General features: G+C 44.5%; 1 protein-coding gene across 5 annotated transcripts in view; it reads right to left on the bottom strand.

Moving 5' to 3' along the window:
* Positions 1-10,975: 10,975 nt before the first annotated feature.
* The window catches only part of RTN1 (reticulon 1), a 215,328-nt gene continuing 206,949 nt past the window's right edge, over positions 10,976-19,354 (bottom strand). For 4 of the 5 annotated variants that reach the window (XM_075065762.1, XM_075065763.1, XM_075065764.1 and 1 more), the window contains 6 exons: positions 16,712-16,919; positions 15,282-15,420; positions 14,103-14,172; positions 13,625-13,671; positions 13,459-13,517; positions 10,976-11,990 (listed from right to left, as the gene is read on the bottom strand). In XM_075065762.1, the coding sequence (XP_074921863.1) occupies positions 11,948-11,990; positions 13,459-13,517; positions 13,625-13,671; positions 14,103-14,172; positions 15,282-15,420; positions 16,712-16,919 (566 nt within the window). In that variant the 3' untranslated portion in view covers positions 10,976-11,947. Of the gene's footprint in view, positions 11,991-13,458; positions 13,518-13,624; positions 13,672-14,102; positions 14,173-15,281; positions 15,421-16,711; positions 16,920-19,115; positions 19,177-19,354 lie in introns of those variants that run through there. The other variant, XM_032782380.2, reaches the window with a different exon arrangement.

The following is a 19,354-nucleotide window of genomic DNA, read 5'->3' as shown; positions in this document are numbered from 1 at the left end:
TGTTCTGTGTCGTCTTGTCTGGCTCTCAGCTATGAGCGGCGGATCTTTCTATCTTCAAGCTTCTAATCTTTCAGTCCAGTTGCTCGTTACAAACGGTGAGAAATAATAGGCCATCTTGTTGTTTTTTTGTATTACATGTTGTGTAGTTGCTGGAATGTTTAAATTGTATCTCTTTTGATCAAGGCTGTTTTTCATATTTTTCTTCTAGAGTAATTGACCTGTATTGTCAATTGATGCAGAGACTATGGTTATGTGTTATTTCTTTCTTTTTTATAAAGTTTCTTTTTAGAGACGTGTTTGCAGTTTTTTTTTTTCCCACTCTTGGGTAGCGTATAGGAACGAAGGGGAGAGGAAATTTCTCTTAGTGTAGAATACTATCGGAGGGTGAATCTCTCTGCAGCACCAGGATATTGGTGGGGAGGGAAACGACTAAGATCGAAGAATCTTTTCTGTTTCCTTGTATTTGGGTTTGTCTCTTTGTGGAAGAGAGGAGACATGCTGCTTGGTATTGTGATGTAAAGAGGTTGCATCAGTAACTCTCAGGTTAGCCCAGAGAGGAAGTTCTGGGTGGGAGAGAGGGGGAAGGGACGTGGATTATTTCCCTTTGTTGTAGACTCAGGGCATCTGAGTCTTGGGGGTTCCCCAGGGAAGGTTTGGGGAGACCAGAGTAAGCCAAAACACTGGAATTTTTGGATGGTGGCAGCGATATCAGATCTAAGCTGGTAATTAAGCTTAGAGCATTTCATGCAGGCACCCAGATTTTTGGACGCTAAGGTCCAGATTTGAGAATTATGCTTATGATACCCCCATCCCACTCCCATACACCCTCCCCAGCAGCAAGGCTGCTCTTGGTTTGGATCCCACAGTGGGGCTGGAGAGGGGGGCAATTTACACCCCAGTGTCACTAACCCCCTTGGCCTTCAGAACAAGAGAGAGGGCAAATGACACCTGAGTATTACGTAGCCATCCTTTGCTCTGGGGCCATGACCAGCCCGGCACCCCTCCCTCAAAGAGCCGTGCCCTGCCCGGTATCCCCTTCCCCTCCCCCACAGAGCCATGCCCAGCCCAGCGTCCACCCAGGAGCCCTGCCCAGCAGGTGTCCCCTCCCCCACAGAGCCGTGCCCAGCCCGGTATCCCCTTCCCCTCCCCCACACAGCCATGCGCAGCCCAGCGTCCACCCAGGAGCCCTGCCCAACCAGGTATCCCCTCCCCTGCCCCTACAGGACTGAGCCATGCCCAGCCAGTGTCCCCTCCCCCACAGAGCCGTGCCCAGCCCGGTATCCCCTCCTCCTCCCCCTCCGAGCTCTGCCCAGACGGTGTCCCCTCCCCCACAGAGCCGTGCCCAGCCCAGTATCCCCGTCCCTCCACCCAGGAGCCCTGCCAAGCCCGCGGCCGCGCCCAGCCTGGGGCCCCACCCAGGATCCACGCCCAGCCTGGAGCTTGCCCCCGAGGCACGATGCTGCCCCTCGCAGCGCCTTACTGGGGCCTCCACAAGCGACCCCCTGGGCCCCGCCCCGCTCACCCACTCTGTGCAGGTGGCTCAGGGCAGCGAGCGCGGCTGGGGCCGGGGCGCCCAAGCAGGGCGTCTCCATCGCGCCGCCGTGCCCAAAGCAGGCCCCTCGGTTGCCAAGGGAACCGGAAGCTGCGAGCTCTCGGGCTGCACCTAACGGAGCCTTGGGGTCTCCCCTGGGGCCGGGGCCTGCAGACAGTAGAGCTGGCTGCAGGGCAAATGGACTGTGCTGCCAGCCTGGGACAGACAGACAGAGCTACAGGTTACACAGACTGTGCCGCCAGCCTGGGACAGACCTACAGGTTACACAGACTGTGCTGTCAGCCTGGGACAGACCGACAGACCTACAGGTCACACAGACTGTGCCGCCAGCGTGGGACAGACAGACAGACCTACAGGTTACACAGACTGTGCCGCCAGCCTGGGACAGACAGACAGACCTACAGGTTACACAGACTGTGCCGCCAGCCTGGGACAGACAGACAGACAGACCTACAGGTTACACAGACTGTGCCGCCAACCTGGGACAGACCGACAGACCTACAGCTCACACAGACTGTGCCGCCAACCTGGGACAGACCGACAGACCTACAGGTTACACGGACTGTGCCGCCAGCCTGGGACAGACCGACAGACCCACAGCTCACACAGACTGTGCCGCCAGCCTGGGACAGACCGACAGACCTACAGCTCACACAGACTGTGCCGCCAGCCTGGGACAGACCTACAGATTACACAGACTGTGCGGCCAGCCCTGGGACATACAGACAGACAGAGCTACAGGTTACACAGACTGTGCCGCCAGCCTGGGACAGACCTACAGGTTACACAGATTGTGCCGCCAACCTGGGACAGACAGACAGACCTACAGGTTACACAGACTGTGCCGCCAACCTGGGACAGACCGACAGACCTACAGGTCACACAGACTGTGCCGCCAGCCTGGGACAGACCGACAGACCTACAGCTCACACAGACTGTGCTGCCAGCCCTGGGACAGACAGACAGACCTACAGGTCACACAGACTGTGCCGCCAGCCTGGGACAGACAGACAGACCTACAGGTTACACAGACTGTGCCGCCAGCCTGGGACAGACAGACAGACCTATAGGTCACACAGACTGTGCCTCCAGCTCTGGGACAGACAGACAGACCTACAGGTTACACAGACTGCCACCAGCCCTGGGACAGACAGACAAACGGACCTACAGGTTACGCAGACTGTGCTGCCAGCCCTGGGACAGACAGACAGACCTACAGGTTACACAGACTGTATTGCTAGCCCTGGGACACACAGACCTACAGGTTACACAGACTGTGCTGCTAGCCCTGGGACACACAGACAGACCAACAGGTTATACAGACTGTGCCACTATCCCTAAAATAGAAATGCAGACCTACGTGGCAACTGTGCCGCCTGCCCTGGGACAGACAGAAAGACCTACATGTTACACAGACTGTGCTGCTAGCCCTGGGCTAGGGAGTCTGACACACTCACTCACTCATCCACCCAGCATACACACAATGCTGCCAGCCCCGAGACAGATAAGCAGACCTACAGAGCACACAGACAGTTCTGCCTGCCTGCCATGGGATAGACAGATACAGACTGCTGCCAGCTCCGACACAGACCTACAGGGTATACAGACTGTGATGCCAACTGTGGAACACACAACAGATCTAGGCTACAGGGCATGTGAACTGTGCTGCCAGGTCTTATGCCTGCAGGGGCAAATTCAATGAGAGATCTGCACTGCCTGCTTCTATACATGCTGCCTAACTCCTGTATCTCAGTGAGGACACATTTCAATATTGCAAGTACAGATCCTCATCCTTCTGTATCAGGATTGCACAGGAGTCTAGCTGTTTGCTTGGAGTGTCTTGCCTTCCTCTAAGCCATTTTTGGAGACAGGGTATTGAAATTAAGTCCAATTCAAAGAAAAATTAATGCAATGAGTCTAGATAAGTTGGAGTCCTTAATCCTCACCTTCTCAAACTGTAGCACACATCAAGGAATAGTATCACAGGGGAAGCCGTGTTAGTCTGGATCTGTAGAAGCAGCAAAGAGTCCTGTGGCAGACGTACTGGAGCGTGCATCCAACGAAGTGGGTATTCACCCACGAAAGCTCATGCTCCAATACGTCTGTTAGTCTATAAGATGCCACCGGACTATTTGCTGCTTTTATCAAGGAATAGCACATACATTATTTTTATGTACTGTCTGGTATATTTGGTAATTTCTGGCTAAAAGAATAGTAACACCAACCCCAAAATTTCAAAAATTATGAGTTAGATCTCAAAATATTATGAGATTGGCTTAAAATCTTGAGAATTTTTTTATCAGATAATACGTTTTGTATCTTTTTATTTACCTTTTAATGTTTATGCCTTCCTTACCTTTGGGTCACATTTTCAAAATTTTCTGCACAACCATATGGGCTAGAAACTTACCTTTTTAAAAGAAAGATGAGATTCCCACATAATCACATGCCTGTAGGAGCTGTGGCTTTAAGAAAAACATCCAATATCATGAGACTTTCAATAAAATCATGAGTTGACATCACTGTGCAGACTAAGAGTAATAGAGGTCTGGAGAAATAACCAGCATTATATTTAATTATATAAAAAAAGAGTAATTGAAAATGGAACAACCTTTGCCCTGGAGATAACCCTCTTGCCTTTGCTCACCCATAGATTTATGGCTGTCATCTCATTGCTGAGCTAGTACTGGACACAGTTAGTGCCAACATCTGACCCAGTGAGGGACATTCAGTGAGAATGGCATAATTTTTCATCTCCAGTACTTTGACAGTTTGCATCTTAAATTGCATTATGCTGACAAACTGCTGCGTACTAAAACGAACTGAGCACATGCTATCGGTGCTGCTATTCCTGTGTCTGGGGTAATCACACTGGGCCTGATCTTGAGCATCCTACTGAAGTCAATGGGAGCTGTGAGCATTCAGGCGCCGATCCTCAAAGACATTTAGGTGCATTCAGTTGCTGTGAAAATCCTACATCAAAAAAATATACGTTTCCTGTAATCATCTACCATAACATAAGATTTGACAACAAAGAGGCGACCTGTTTGTTTTATGGCAAGTGAGCTGGCATTATTCCTTTCCGAAGTGACAATATTCTTAGGTTGTTTATATTTGCCTGTGTATGAGCCACTGTATATTTGCCTCATCCTTAACTGTGTATTCCCATACCAAATCCAAACTCTAAGACTGTTAAGATTGAAAATACATATACATTAATTTGAAACAATAGCATTAAATATTGGAATTTAAAAAAAATAATCAAAAGCAATGAAATTTGGAATCAAGGTTCTACCTATAACCTTAATGCTAACTCTGTTCTTCATTATTGTAATGCATGTGTTAAGAACCAACATTCATGTGCCTCTTTATGCACATTGTTCTTTTTAATGATGCAAGAGGAAGATTAAATAACGGTAATTTGCAAGAAATAAAAGGGGTGAAGAGGTTTTAGCTGGCTTTGAATTATGTTCTTAATTAGCAATACAAATCCAAAAGAAAACAGTGGTAGTGATCTAGCTAGAGACATAAAAATAAATGAATAATGACAGATTAGTTAAAAGGTGGGTTAAAATAGGGCTAGTGAATTATTTGAGGGTTTAATAATTGCTCTGTACTAGCCCAAGAGATGAAAAATTGACTAAATAACAAACCAAAACTACATTTAGTGCTAGTTAAGGCTGCATCAGGACATACTCCATCCACCCCAAGCTTTAAAAGCATGGCAATAAGAAGTTAAGGAGAAAGACTTCAACATTATTACATAACTTTTTGTTTGTTGGTTGGTTTGTTTAATTTCCCTGGAATTTATTGGTATTTATTCAAAAATGTTAAAAAAGGGTGACAATCTGTAAAAGCTGAAAATGAAGGGCAGCGGTGGTGGCGGGGTGCCTGGTACTCTAGACGGGTGGGGAGTGGAGGGGGGGATACTCACCAAGTAGTAGTTGAGAAAACCTTCTGCACCTTGCAGTGGTCTGTCAGTCTTGGCTATGGACCCATCTCCCTGCCCTTCCCACTCCTCAACTGCATAGAGGAAGCAGAGGAGGCAGTGCTGAAGGGCCAGGACAGGAGGGGGGTAAAAGGCTGCACCCTGTGAATACTGAGCCCCAGAGCTGACCCTGACCCTGTGGCCATGCTTAAGGGATGGGGTCAGGAGGGGTCTCTGCTCTTTGAAACCCTTTGAAGTACTTATTTTTTTTACTTTCACTAGTGCATTGAACTCAGTTGCCTCAGGGGAGGAGCTTCTAAACTCTGCAGGATGTGGGGAAGAAGGGGAAGGAAGGAGCAGATGTTCCAGCCCTGACAGTGCTACATCTGCCAGATACCAAACGGGGAGGTGGTAGAAGTGACACCCCTTTGCTCCAGCCATTTTGTTAGTATTGCAGCTCCACCTCTCACCACAGTCTACCTACTTAAGTATTCTAAATTTGCTGATTAGAGACAAATTAAACTGTTGCTCTGCTGGCAACTGTTCTGTAATTATGTTTATTTTATGCCTTGGGTGGTATTTTATTGTTCAGTGTAACATCATTATCAATTACATATATCGTGCTTCTTCCAAGTTAGCATCTGTGGAATAATCAAGAATTAAATTGGGTCTGAAACAACTGATGTCTAATTTGGCAAGCGTAGATTTTTTTATGTAAAGAGATCTGATGTTAAAGTTGCCTCCACTACCTAGAAGAGAAGGTCTCTCGTTCTTTACAGTCACATCTATAGAGTTGTAGATATCTGGGGCCTGACTCTCAGTGACACCAGTCTGGCAGCGCTAAAGGTCTGTTGTCCACTTTACAGACCTTTTACACTACCAGAATGGTGCAGGTGGGCCGTAATATAAAGGGGAGTTAGGCCCATTAGACCAAATGATTCTGCGACTGAAACAGTGACATGAACTGGAAAAGAGTCAGTCATAAGGAGGTGTAAGTTGTCACATTGAACCAGTTTGGTATTGAGTGAGTACGAGAAATGAGCGTGACTTGCCAGCCCAGGGGCCGAAAGGAGACTGCATCAGGAAAAGCAACTAACGGGAGCATGTGCAATGAAGTATGGAGGGGCTAGTTTGTATTATAACGTTGTTAAATGCTTTTCCTGCTATGTAGCCCTCTTCCATCCACTTAGCATGTCAGTTATGCTCATGTTGCACTCTCCCTGAATGCCACATTGGAGCTAGTTACATCACATTCTTATTGTCCAGCCCTCTGAGGCCCTATGGACAATTTACACAAATGCAGAAGCAACTAATGATTTTGGCTCATGGGAACTGCACCTGTTTTAATGATATTAACCAGTTCTGAATTTGGTCTATTCGGTATAACCCAGGACTGCTTTGATTTTGTTAGAAAGTCTTTCTAAACACTCCGTCAGTGGAATGAGACCAGGGATGAATTTGGTCCTTGGCATCTCTGCGGATCTGATTGTATCATCTCTATTTTTCCTCTTTATCCTGTGGCATCTGAGATACTGCATTTCTGCCAGACTCAGGGGTGAAAGGCAACAAGGTACATGCCTTGTGCTAGATTTTCATGTGCATGTAAACACTTTCCAGTGGATAGGCCATGTGCAGATTTCTATGCACATGCTATTGCAGATGCATATTTAGAAGTTATGCCCTAAATCAGGGGTCGGCAACCTTTCAGAAGTGGTGTGCCAAGTCTTCATTTATTCACTCTAATTTAAGGTTTCGCATGCCAGTAAATACATTTTAACATTTTTAGAAGGTCTCTTTCTATAATATAGAACTAAACTATTGTTGTATGTAAAGTGAACAAGGTTTTAAAAATGTTTAAGAAGCTTCATTTAAAATTAAATTAAAATACAGAGCCCCCTAGACCGGTGGTGAGGACCTGGGCAGTGCGAGTGCCACTGAAAATCAGGTCACGTGCTGCCTTTGGATAGGTTCCCTACCCCTGCCCTAAATCTTGCTTGCATTTTTGCAGGGGCAGAGTGACAGTTCATCAAATATTTCTGGTTCTTTAATGGGAAAAGAGAGCAGACTGGAAAATGAGCAGGAAGAAATCAATAGGAGAAAGTGTGGCAAATCAGTTGGCTGTAACAAGATGCTGTTGATTAAGGACTCGATAGAGGGTGGCATTGGCATAGCAACTAGGCTGGACATGGCCAGGCAGGGAGTAACCTCACTTCACTCCATCTGCACAAACATATGAAGGCTGCCCAGATCATCGATTTGGGACGTATGTGGAGCTGCCACTAGTCCTGTAGGTGGATGAGGAAGGAACAGAACAATGGCTAGACAGTGGATTTAGGTGGGTGTACAGCAGGAAGTGAGCTGCACACATCTGGGGTCTGCAGTAAAAAACTCTTTCTCCTGGAATAAGAGGGGAACAATTATGACTCCGATAAACTGCAATTTCTCCCAGGCTTCATGCACTATCCCTTGCAGAGGGTTGTGATCTAGCTCAGAATGACAGCAGTTGGTGTTAGGCAAGTCTGTGCTGCTGAACGAGAGGTGACTGATTTGTACATGTGGCATCTCATGGGCATGTTTGCGAGCCAGCAAAGGTGCTAAATCTCCGGTTCTTGTAGCTGTCTCGCTAGAAGAGTCCTGGCAGCAATACGTGAAGAAATGCCAAGTGAGGCTTCATTTACAGCGTGCTCAAACGCTGAAGACTCGGAAGTGGAAAGTCAGATAACAGGGAAATAACAAGCAAGCCCCAGCACATGCAGGAATAATCAGCCATCACTTTCCAAAGAGGTTTATGAAGAAGCATCAGCCACTCTCAACTGCCTTACCCTATTCTGACTGGTGGAACAAAGCTCTTGGCACAATCTCCACCTGCACCTGAGAGCTCTGCCTTTGGACGATGATATTGTAATGATTAGTGTAGAGTATTTCAATACACCAACTCTCTCTGGGACTTTTATGGGATCTGCATATACAGTCCTCAGACCCCCTTCCTGGTCCATTTAAGTTGGAGGGGAAACCCCAGAAGGGTATTAAACAGTGAAAACAACTAACAAATCCTGCAGAAATCAACGGAAACCACTAGAGTGCTTCATTGCTTCTACTCAGTGTCCTTGCTGTTCTCCCATTCCAGCATGGTGGAGACAAGTCCTGTTACTGACCCTTCAGTGGGGGAACCTCTCCTCTGCTTAGCCAAAATGGAACTTGCCCGGCAACAGCTGGACACCTGCCAGTCCTAGCAGTCCTGTTGGAGCTTGCAGCATCATTCTCCATTGCTTCTGTGCTCCACAGGCCATTAAAAGGTAAGTTCCTTGAAAGAACATTTTTTTGTGGTGGGGGAAATAAAACATTAAAAACAGCTGAGGTGAGAAAAGAGGCTGCTGGAGACTGGAAGTTACACTGGGCCACTGTCTGGCACTTGCCATATTTGATCTACTAGGCCTGGGCCAAGAGGAAAGTCTGATAGTCCCAGGGCTAGAAATGTATGTTCCACACTATCTGAAAGTGAGAGGGGAAGAAGGAGGAGGATAGACCAGCTGTTAACAGATCAGTATAGCACGCTAATTCCCTCCCAATTCAGGGGCTTTCCTGAACTAATGTGTTTTATATTCCTGCTCTCACTAGATTAATATTAGAAGAGAAGAGGAGGAGTAAAAGAGATCAGTAAAGCTTTGAGGCAAGTAAATTTTGCAGGTAACAGAAAAGAATATTGTGGGTACAGAAAGAGACAGGGAATCGGGAATATTTTTAATTTTGGAAGAAAATTCATTGGTCTTTTAAGAGCCATATCTTCAGCTGACATAAAGCAGTGTGACTCCACTGGTGTAAACTGACCACATTGCATTCATGAAGCTCCCCCATTCACCTGCTGACAACCTGGCCCGTAGAATTTATAGACGATATGACATGAAAGAAAGGAGTATGCAGTTTAAAGGCACACAGCCTATGACTGTCATGAAGGTAGGAGTTGTATCAATTAACATTCAACGCCGTTTCCCCTGATTCCAAATCTCTTTCCAAGGATTCCACTACAATGTATTTTTTTTGTGTGCCCGTCGAAACTGGGCACAGTGGGGCACGCCTGTAATCCCAGCTACTTGGGAGGCTGAGGCTGGTGGATTCAGGGGTTCTGGGCTGTGGTGCGCTATGCTGGTCAGGTGTCCGGTGCCACTGACAGCCTGGCCAGTGTGTGGCTGAAGGAGTGGCTAAATCAACATGAATGATGTCTTATGCTTGGTGTTCTCTCTGTGAGGGCTGATGGACTGATTGATCAAGGTGCCCATCACCCCTGCACATGAGCCTGTTACATGGATTAAAATATAGCAGAATTTTGGACAGTATGAAGCACAAGTTTCTCTGCACTGTCCGAATGAACCACAGATAACTTAGCGATGGCCCATATCCAACCGAATGCTTTACCAAAAAGCTGCAGTGTGCATAACTCTCTGAAGGTCAGTAACTCTGTCCTCTGGTGGGTCACCAAAGGAAGTGAATTTCACAGCTGAAGAGTATGAGCTGAAAATGCACCATCTTCCATTCCTAAATGAACATATGTAGGAGCTGTCTGCAACAGCATCTCAGCCACCTTCGACATGGCGCACAGGGAGAGAGAAGCCAAATCCCAGAAACCATGTCTGACTTTAAGTTTCTTGCTGAATCAGGATCTAAATACACGCCTAATGTTAAGCATGTGAGTACCCCCACTGAAATCAATAGGACTTAAAGTTAGACACATGCTTAAATATCTTGCTGAATCCAGGCCTCAGTGATTAGACCCAGCACTTTGAATGGCTCCTAGAAGCAATGGGAAGCCAGTGTAATTCATGGGGTTCAGGGGTAGTGATATGAAGCTTAATTTTCTGAGAGGAAATATATACATCAGTGACACCAACATTAGAGCTAGTCAGAAATTCCTCCCTTTCCCCACCATTTTCCCTGTAGAAAAAGTCTTCTGGAGAAAATTTCAGATGCAGGCTGAAAACCAAAACCTATAAATGTTTGGTCAAAAAGATTCTGGTTTTCAGGTTTAAATGAAAAATCAAAATTTTTCACAGATACCAAACACTTCTCATGAAAATTTTCATTTTGTCAAACCTCCAAGATCTTGTCAAAAAACAATGGGCGTGGAAAATTTTCAACCAGCCCCAAGCAATAGGGATTTCCTTTAATCTATTGGCTCTCAGAAACTAAATTTCAGTTTATAAAAGGCATTGTAAACCAGCTTTGAACTGCAGCAAGCGTTCATTTTGGCTCACAGCCCCTGTGATCAGTATGGACTTCTCCAGCTTAGCACAGATTTCAAGGGATAAAGTGGGCTAAAACAGTCAAAATACTGGGTATGGAGAAACTGAACAATGGCCAGTGTCATTCTGACTGCTTTCCGAGTTGTGTTGTGTCTGATTTGGCCCATGTTTAAGTAGGTAATCAGGCAACTTTCAAGAGAATTCATTGACCGTTACATGTGCCTGAAATGTAGTAATGACACAAACAAAATAAACAACTTTTGCACTAGGAAGTTTGCTTTATTTCCATTCTTTACTCATCAGGATGTGAAACTGCTAAATGAACTAAGTACAGAGAATCTTTTGGGATTGAACAATTTTGTAGTGGCAAAACCAGATGGAAAAGGCATAAATAGCTCCCAGAGACCAACAAACAAGCCCTTCGTGCTTTTTGCAGATTAAGTACTGATTTTACAAATGCTAATGTAACCCCGATAGCAACAAGAGGGAGAACTTTGTATGTTTAGCAACATTTATTTCTGCATTCGGTTTCAAGTACATAAGTGCAAATATTCAGAGTCCATAAGTAAGTCCATTAGGAGCTACAGAGAATGTAATACAAAGTGTAATAAATTTAACAAGCTGGAACTCTCCAGTTACCATACATGTAAATCAGCCTATCAATCCCTTACAACAAAAGTACTGGGTTTTTGTTTTATTTTTTAGTTATACAAAACTGATTACTATAAGTACTGATTACTGGTTTTTTCCATTTGTGCTGGAAAACACTAAAACATTAGCCTACAATTCTATATAGTTAATAAAGATGAACCCAGCCAGTGACCCAGTGACATAGAAGCAATTTTAACTATTGCATCAGTGCACTACGCAGGAAAGCCCTAGCCACATGTAACATTGAAGTTATAGAAGCAATGCCAATAGAAGAAAAACACTTAAAAATCAGTATTTAGGCTCTCACCATCATGCACTTTATAAGCAACACAAAAACCACATCTAGTACACTTTTCTCTTTACTATACTTTAGTGCTTGACACAAGTGATTGCAAGTATTCTAAGAGTACACAGGCAGCAAGGAAAAAGAGCTGCTTTTGTGTTTTCTGTTCTAAGAACATGGTGTTGAGAAAAAAAAAAGGAACAATAAATTTGCAATGAAGTATAAGAGCAGAGCTGTTTGCACTCCAGACTCCCCCATTATTCACTACTGTTGCTGATGGATTCTTGATGTCTGCTTTACTCTGCCTTTCTCTTAGCGCCTGGGATTTTTGCCTGTATCCTAGGTGCAAAAAATGGGATTACACTGTCAGATAGCAATTAATCAAAACCATTCCATAGCATCGTGACTTTCCTTAGCTAGAAGGTGACCTTTGCTTTAGCCTTCATTCTTGGTGCCTTGGTAAGGTGTGTGTGTAACAACTACAAATAAAGAGGGCTAGACTGTGGGTTAAACTACACACCTGCACAGGAAAGAAATGAGGAGGGGGTAAGAAAGCTTCCCACATGGCTGAACTGGACTTTGTATCCAGGAGCACAGGAGTAAGCAGTCGGGTTCTAACACTTCATATATACCCGGGATATGCTCAGTGAATTTGCCGTTCCTTTGATTTCCCACCATATGTTATCATCAGTAACAAATTAGAGATACAATTAATATACAAAATTTGGATCCAGATTTTTAACACCCCCAGAATCCAGTGGTACTCATAGCCAGGGGTTCGGTTTGTTTGGCCAATGTTTATCATACAGCAGACCGAGTGCTCAGAAGCATAGATCAGAGCGGCTCTACGTGACTCCGAGGAAATGTGTCCAGAGGCTGGGAGAGAGAGGTGGCTGTTGGGCACATCTGCAACCCAGAGCTCTCCAGCTATTTAGGTCACAGCAAACACTAACCATTACTATATGTAAAGGGCTACAATTTGTTTCTCTCTGTGAGGTGAGTCCTAAGCCCGGTGCCCAGATGAAATGTTGGGGTGACATCCCCCGCTGTGCAGAGGGCCAGCATCAGGTCCATGCACCAGTGAAGTCCCACTTTAGCCCCATTTAGAGAACACAAATGGGGCCAAATCCTTGGGCCATCTTTCTGCACTTGGAAGAATTTTAAGTCTTCAGCGCATGAAGTGTAAAAGTGAGTGCCCATATTGGCTTCACACTTGAACATACAGGAGGCAAATTTTCTTGAACAAGAAGATTGCTCATGACAACAGCACTGTTATTCTGCAGAAGCACCTCAATCATCCCTGTCAATATCAGGTTAGCTCATTATGAGTCATGATATTCACAAAGAGTGGGTGAAATAAGCCCAGAGTATCAAGGGTCAAGTTGCCTCCAGACCTTCTGGGGCTGGGCAGTGAGGAAAGGGAGCAAAGAGCATTTTCTTCCTCGTCCAGCCTGTGTAAGGAACTCAGGGGAGTGCCAGGGCTGCTCCCTTCATAGCTCCCCTAACGGGAAGGAGAGTGGAAAGGAGGATGTAGGGCCATGATTCCTCCCCTGATATCCACTGGTCTGCAGCATGGGACTAGGCCGCACGTGGCAGTATGTTGCTGTCCATAAAGGACTGTGTAGCTTCGGGCACACTCCCCTTATGCACTGAGGAGGTCTGGTGGGCATTCTCTCCGTGGCAGAATTCCTGCTTTTACTCCCCGTGGGGCCATAATCTTCCATGCCATCCCCAATGTATGGACGTGCCCTAAGGACACAAGTGAACCTAAGGCATGCTTCTTGTAAAAATCTGCTGCTCAACTCACTTTGCCATGACAGTGTTTATGTGGGTCCTCACAAGTCCCAAGTATTGATCAATCTGTGCCTATAAAAAACAAAAATAGACATCTGAAGATCACCAGGGCCTTGGAAAGCTAGGACCATTTACACATCCAATCTGAATGACAGTTATTGTACAGTCTTTTGACTTACCTGATACTTGTCATATACAACAGGTAGAGTAAACATAGAGACCACAGCTGGGGGGAAAATGAACAGTGTTAAATTTCTGCAGTTGAGACTGTTACTCACAGAAAACAAGATGCATTATCTACTTTCCTCTTGAAAGAAAAGGCAAAAGCACATGTCACCTTGTCCCAAGAGCTGATTCAAGAAGCTGTATTAAAACTGAACAGTGCCTGGTGAATGTGAAATGTATATCACTATGTACCCAGTAGCTGAGAAGCCACTAAGCACAGCAAGTGGTTGATAGATATCAGGGGACAACAGAATAAGAAATAAAGATGAATATGTATTAGGAAGTGGAACAAAGATAATTGTCTAACTGTGGAGAAAGCTCATTTCAAAGGAGAGACAAGTAGGGGACAACACTGGTTTTTCTAACAAGAAATTGCCATGGTTAATACAGATACAGGTAAAAACAGATCTTAAAATAAATGATGATCTTTACCCATGATCATAAGAGTCAGGCCATTGAAGAGCGCTCCAACGTAAGTCAGCAGCCACATTAGTACTGCAAACTAAATTAAAAACAAATCATTAGATCTCCTGACAATCACTGAGAATAAATGGCTTAATTTAACTAGCCAACATATGGGCATATTATTATTCCATTAGCTTCACTTAACTAGCTGGAATACCAGCATGCTTAGGTATACTAGGGACATCTGCTGTAGGTGACTTTAATTTTTCATAGACTTTCAAAACCAATGCAAAAAAAAACCCCTGCAAATTTTTAGGAAGGGTGCAGAGCAAAGGTAAACCATCCCACTGTTTTTTTTACATAACCCCATCCTTCCTTCCACTACCATCCCCCCTGCAGTTCTCCTCATCCTTCTTATTGCGTTTTTGCCTGTGTCTAGGACCTGATCCAGCAATGAGCTCAGCATAGGCAGACCCCTCCACCTGTGTTAAACCTCACTGAGGACAGGGGTCTTCCTGCACATGGTACATTGCACGATTGATGCTTTAGATTGTAAACCTCTTGAGGCAGGAACTGTGGGTAAAATTCTTGACAGTCCCCTCTTTGTTCTGAGGGGCATGGGGGCACCTAACACGCTTTTGGACAGTCCTAAAGCAACAGATAATAAATAAACATTATGGCTGAGCAGTAACAGGGACATTCTTCTGCAGCAGGAAATGACATAGTTGAGGGATGGGATGGGTTGGTGGGCAAGGAAGAGGTGGATAATCACATCCTAGCTTATGTAGGGTTCCAGCGAGCCTAGGGGCGACTGCACTGCTAGGCAAGTCCTGAGCACCTTGCAGGAGGAGTGTATGGTGGAAAACAAAATGCTCTGTGGACCAGCTCCTTAGAGGGAGTAACTCAGAGAAGCTCCATTGACTTCAGTGGAGCTATGCCAGTTTACATCAGCTGAGGATCTAGCCCAACATCTTTAATAACTCATGTCATGGATCCCTCAATTCCAATGTGTAATGTTAAATCACTAATGTATAGAAAATTATTAGTTAAAAAAGAGAGCGAACAAGAGCAAAATCTTTATACTTTATAGTAACACACATCTATGTTTTGTCAAGGCACTATCATCATGGAAACTAAGGAAAGCAGTGCTGTGTCTATAAAATCTCCCCTCTCCAATGGGATTCAAAATGGTTGAGCAAATCGTACTTTTAAGGAATCCACCAGGTCCTGGACAAGAAAGAGTCTCCTCAGCTCTCTGACTGTGCTGTTCACATACAACTGGAGACAGTCTGTGTATTTCTGAATCTGGTCCTGTGAGAGAGACATTTCCATCTCCAGGTAGGCTCTGCCAGAAACACAGATTCAGTTACAAAACACAGGCAAGCTTACAGTTCCTTTACTCTTGTGCTTTTCTCCTCCTGCTGTTCCCTACTACCCTGAAGCTCATTTTCTCTGCAGCCATAGCAGCCACAGCACTTTAAATACCCACCATGACCCCCTTGCACTGATATTTCACCCTTGGACAACTATGGGCCTGATTGCCTTATCCAACAGTAAAATTCATGAGAGGAGACCAAGGGGAAGAAACTTGACACGGCTGCTCCTGTGGCTCTTCCTGCCACATCTTGCCATTGGGTGTGTGAGTTATTCCCTCCATGGGATGGGCCATGGAGCCAGCCTCTCAGACACTGTAGATTCCAGGAGAATGGCAGAAGACCAGAGCCATCTGCTCACAGGTCTCCTGCCTCTGCATCAGTTCTGGAACACCAGTAGCTCTTACTCCCCTCCCTGACAGCACAACTCCATATTCAAGGGCAGCTTGCCAGCACTCCGGTGGTCCACGTGGAAAAGGCACTACAACACCAGGCCATATTAGCTTTCTCTCTGAAACTCAGTGGGGTCAGTGGGGAGGTAGCGGAGAATGATGTCTGTCCCCTGGAACCCACTCTGGCCCACCCCATCCAACATTGTGCTGCCCTGTTCTCACCCCAGTCCTCACCCCTTCCCATGCCCCATGGAAGGCTCTCTTTAGGATCTTTTGGAAACTGGGGATTCCCTGCCCTCTTTTCCACATGAGAGAAAGAAAATCTGTCTGTAGGGTTCCCATCTCAGGCTTCTGTCATCTCCTCCAGCTGACAAGCCCTTGAGACTCTAACCTTGCTGGGGCGAAGCTACAACTGAAAACAACAGTATTAACGTTTAACACTTGTCTTGTGTTATCCATGTCCAAGGTGCTTTACGGAAAGCTCATTTATCTAGGCATTCCGTAAAAACAAGAGTAAGACGGGATTCTTGCTGCTATGGGGGAAAGCATATTATAGCTGGAACCCCAAGGACAGCGATAGCTTTTACTATAGTTGTTCCTTTTTTCTAGTTGCTTCTAACTTTCTAAATCTTTCAGCTCTCAGGCTAAAATTTTCAAGGTTTTTAAAAAAATTTTTTTTAAAATTTGAGCAAAATACAGTTCATGGACTTTTAAGACCCAGAACAGTGGAAAAGAACATTTTTCCCCATTATGAAAAAGAAACCCACCATGTCTACGGTCTAAAAGTGTTTATGGCAGATACAGAACTCTGTCACTAACAATGAATAATGCAGGATATACCCCCCTTTGGCAATGACTGCAAAGCACTCACTTGAATGGATGGCCTTCATCAGTCTTCTGCACAGCCTGTAAAACTGACTTGTAGATTCTGAAGCTAATGGTGGCTGAGAGAGCAGCTAGTGCCAGGTAGGCAATAACACTGACCACACTGAACTGGGTCAGAGAGAAGAGCAGGAGCAGGATGCTTCCGAACACTATCCCTGTCTGCTTGATGTCACGCCAGTACAACAGGTCAATAGCTGGGAAGAGAAGATAAATCAATCAAACTCTAGCACTGCAATGATTTCAAAGCAAACTACTGTTGCAGATTCAGGTAACCAAGCACTTTTGCAGAGAAACAAAGGTTACATCTACACTGCAAGCTGGGGTGTGATGCCCAGTTTGCATACATGTTAGCTCGATGAAGCCACTCAAATATAGTGTAGCTGTGATAACACGGGCAGTGGCAGCACAGGTGAGCTATGCCAAAGACAAACCCACCTGAACCCCTTCAGTATGTACTTAGCATTGCTAAACCATGCAGCTGCTGCTTTTGCTACCGTGGCTATGTGAGTATGTGTATACAAGTTAGGAAACATTCCCTTGGCCTTACTTCGTACTGTGGATTTAGCCAAAGGGACAAGGGACTCTGTTGACATCACTGGAGTTATTCCAGAAATACACAATTGCAAACAAGATCAAAACCAGGCCTAATATCTCTCTATTGCAGTGTTAATATGGTTTAGTGGGCAGCATTTTTGCCCTTAAACCAGAATGTCACATGTCTGAGTCTCATACCAGGCTCATTACTTACTCCACCGTGACCCTTCCATGCAGGCCTATAGGTTATTACTAGGGCTAGTCCAAAATTTCCCATCAAAACTTTTTTCGAAGGAAGACTGAGTTTTCGACTCAATGAAAATTTGTCCAAAAAGTATCATCTTTCTTTGAAAATTTTAGATTTCTCATTAGAAATCCTAAATATTTTTCAGTTTTTGGTATGTCAACAAAAAATCAAAAATTTCCATTTAAAAGTTTAATGAGAACTGTTTTTTCCCCCCATTTTCATTGATGCTTTCAGCAGAGAAAAAAAAACAACCCTTATTTTCTGACCAGCTCTATTTGTTACATTGTTAGGGAACCAATGAGACATTTAAAAAAAGGTCCAAAGTAGTCTGGTGACCGTTCAGCTACAAGTTAAAAATCCCATGAGACTTCTTAAGAAACTCAGCCCACCTTCTCTCACTATACGACTTATAGGTTTTAATTTGAGCCGGGCAAACACTGCAAAACATTTTCTGTAAATACATCTTCACCTTCTAAAGTTCACTTTGCCCGGCTTGGACCCATTTTGTGTTCATGTACCACGAACAGTGCAGCAAAATGATTTTACCAACAAGAGTATTCACCATAAAATCAAAATTTAAGCAAACATTGTTGAATAGTTATGGAAAATTCATGACCCCAAATATTTACATCTGAAATCTGCTTCTAACAGTGGCCTTCATCGAATCAGGGAATAGAACCATGTCATGTGACATAATGTCCAATCAAAAACAGCTCTACTTTTAAACATTGACTATTCATGATGAACTGATTGAATATGGTGCAGATCACATGTTATTTATACATCTTAGCTGTGGACTAATTCTTAATAAAGAACAAATTCAGGAAAATTACGATCTGTTCAAAGAAAATTCACAAGCAGAAAAAGAGGCAAAATTCATAAAATAAAATATTGATTGCAAATTATTTGCCCAGCAATTATTCTAATCTCCAAAGAGATGTGAGTCATTGATGAAGGAGCTACTCATTACCATTACTGTTCTCACTCTTACTCAGTATTGTAAAGTACATTGGGCTAGAGTACAAAAATTGCTATTTAAAATCAAGTTCTAGTCACTTTCTATTCCATTCAAGTTCTATTCCATTCCATATATGAACCATAAATAAGAGAATCCTTTCATATTTCTGAACGTATAGATTCAGTCTGGATCCTTCAAACATTTATGCACAGGAGTAGCCCAATGCAACTTAGCACAAATTCCAGCTGTGACCATGTGCCCAGTACTATCATGGGCTAGAAATGGATTATATTCTCTCCTAGTTACGCAGGGCTTTCCAGGAGTGCTACTCCTTTCAATGAGAAAAGGAGCTGAATGGTGAAAGCAATGAGAATATATTCCAACGTGTGCATCATCCTGACATAACCTGTCTTTCAACAGGATTTTTTGCTAAGGCATATTAAAGAATTGGGTAATAAAAGAATTAGTTACTAGTATTTGGCCTCAGCAATGGCAGGCCGCTCAGATTAAAGCTGCTCACAGATCAGCCACTTTCTCACTGCTTTCTCCTCCCTCAACGGATCATTCTGGATTTCTTTCTTTAAAGAAAAAAGTTGTATTTTAGAGATGAAAGAGGCACTTCTTAATGAGGACACAATGCTGCAAACTCACCACAGGATGGACATATGTCAAAGGATGTCTGCAGTGATGTAGCCATGTCATTCCCAGGATGCGAGGGAGACAAGGTGGCTGAGGTAATATCTTTTATTGGACCAACTTCTGTTGGTGAACTAGGCAAGCTTTTCAGTCTACACAACTCCTCTTCAGATCAGGTCAAAGAGCTCTGTATAGCTCGAAAGCTTGTCTCTTTTGCCAACAGAAGTTGGTCCAATAAAACATATTACCTCACC

This window comes from Chelonoidis abingdonii, chromosome 4, assembly GCF_003597395.2.
Source record: "Chelonoidis abingdonii isolate Lonesome George chromosome 4, CheloAbing_2.0, whole genome shotgun sequence".
Lineage (NCBI taxonomy): Eukaryota > Metazoa > Chordata > Testudines > Testudinidae > Chelonoidis > Chelonoidis abingdonii.
This window is presented reverse-complemented; position numbering and strand designations above follow the sequence as displayed.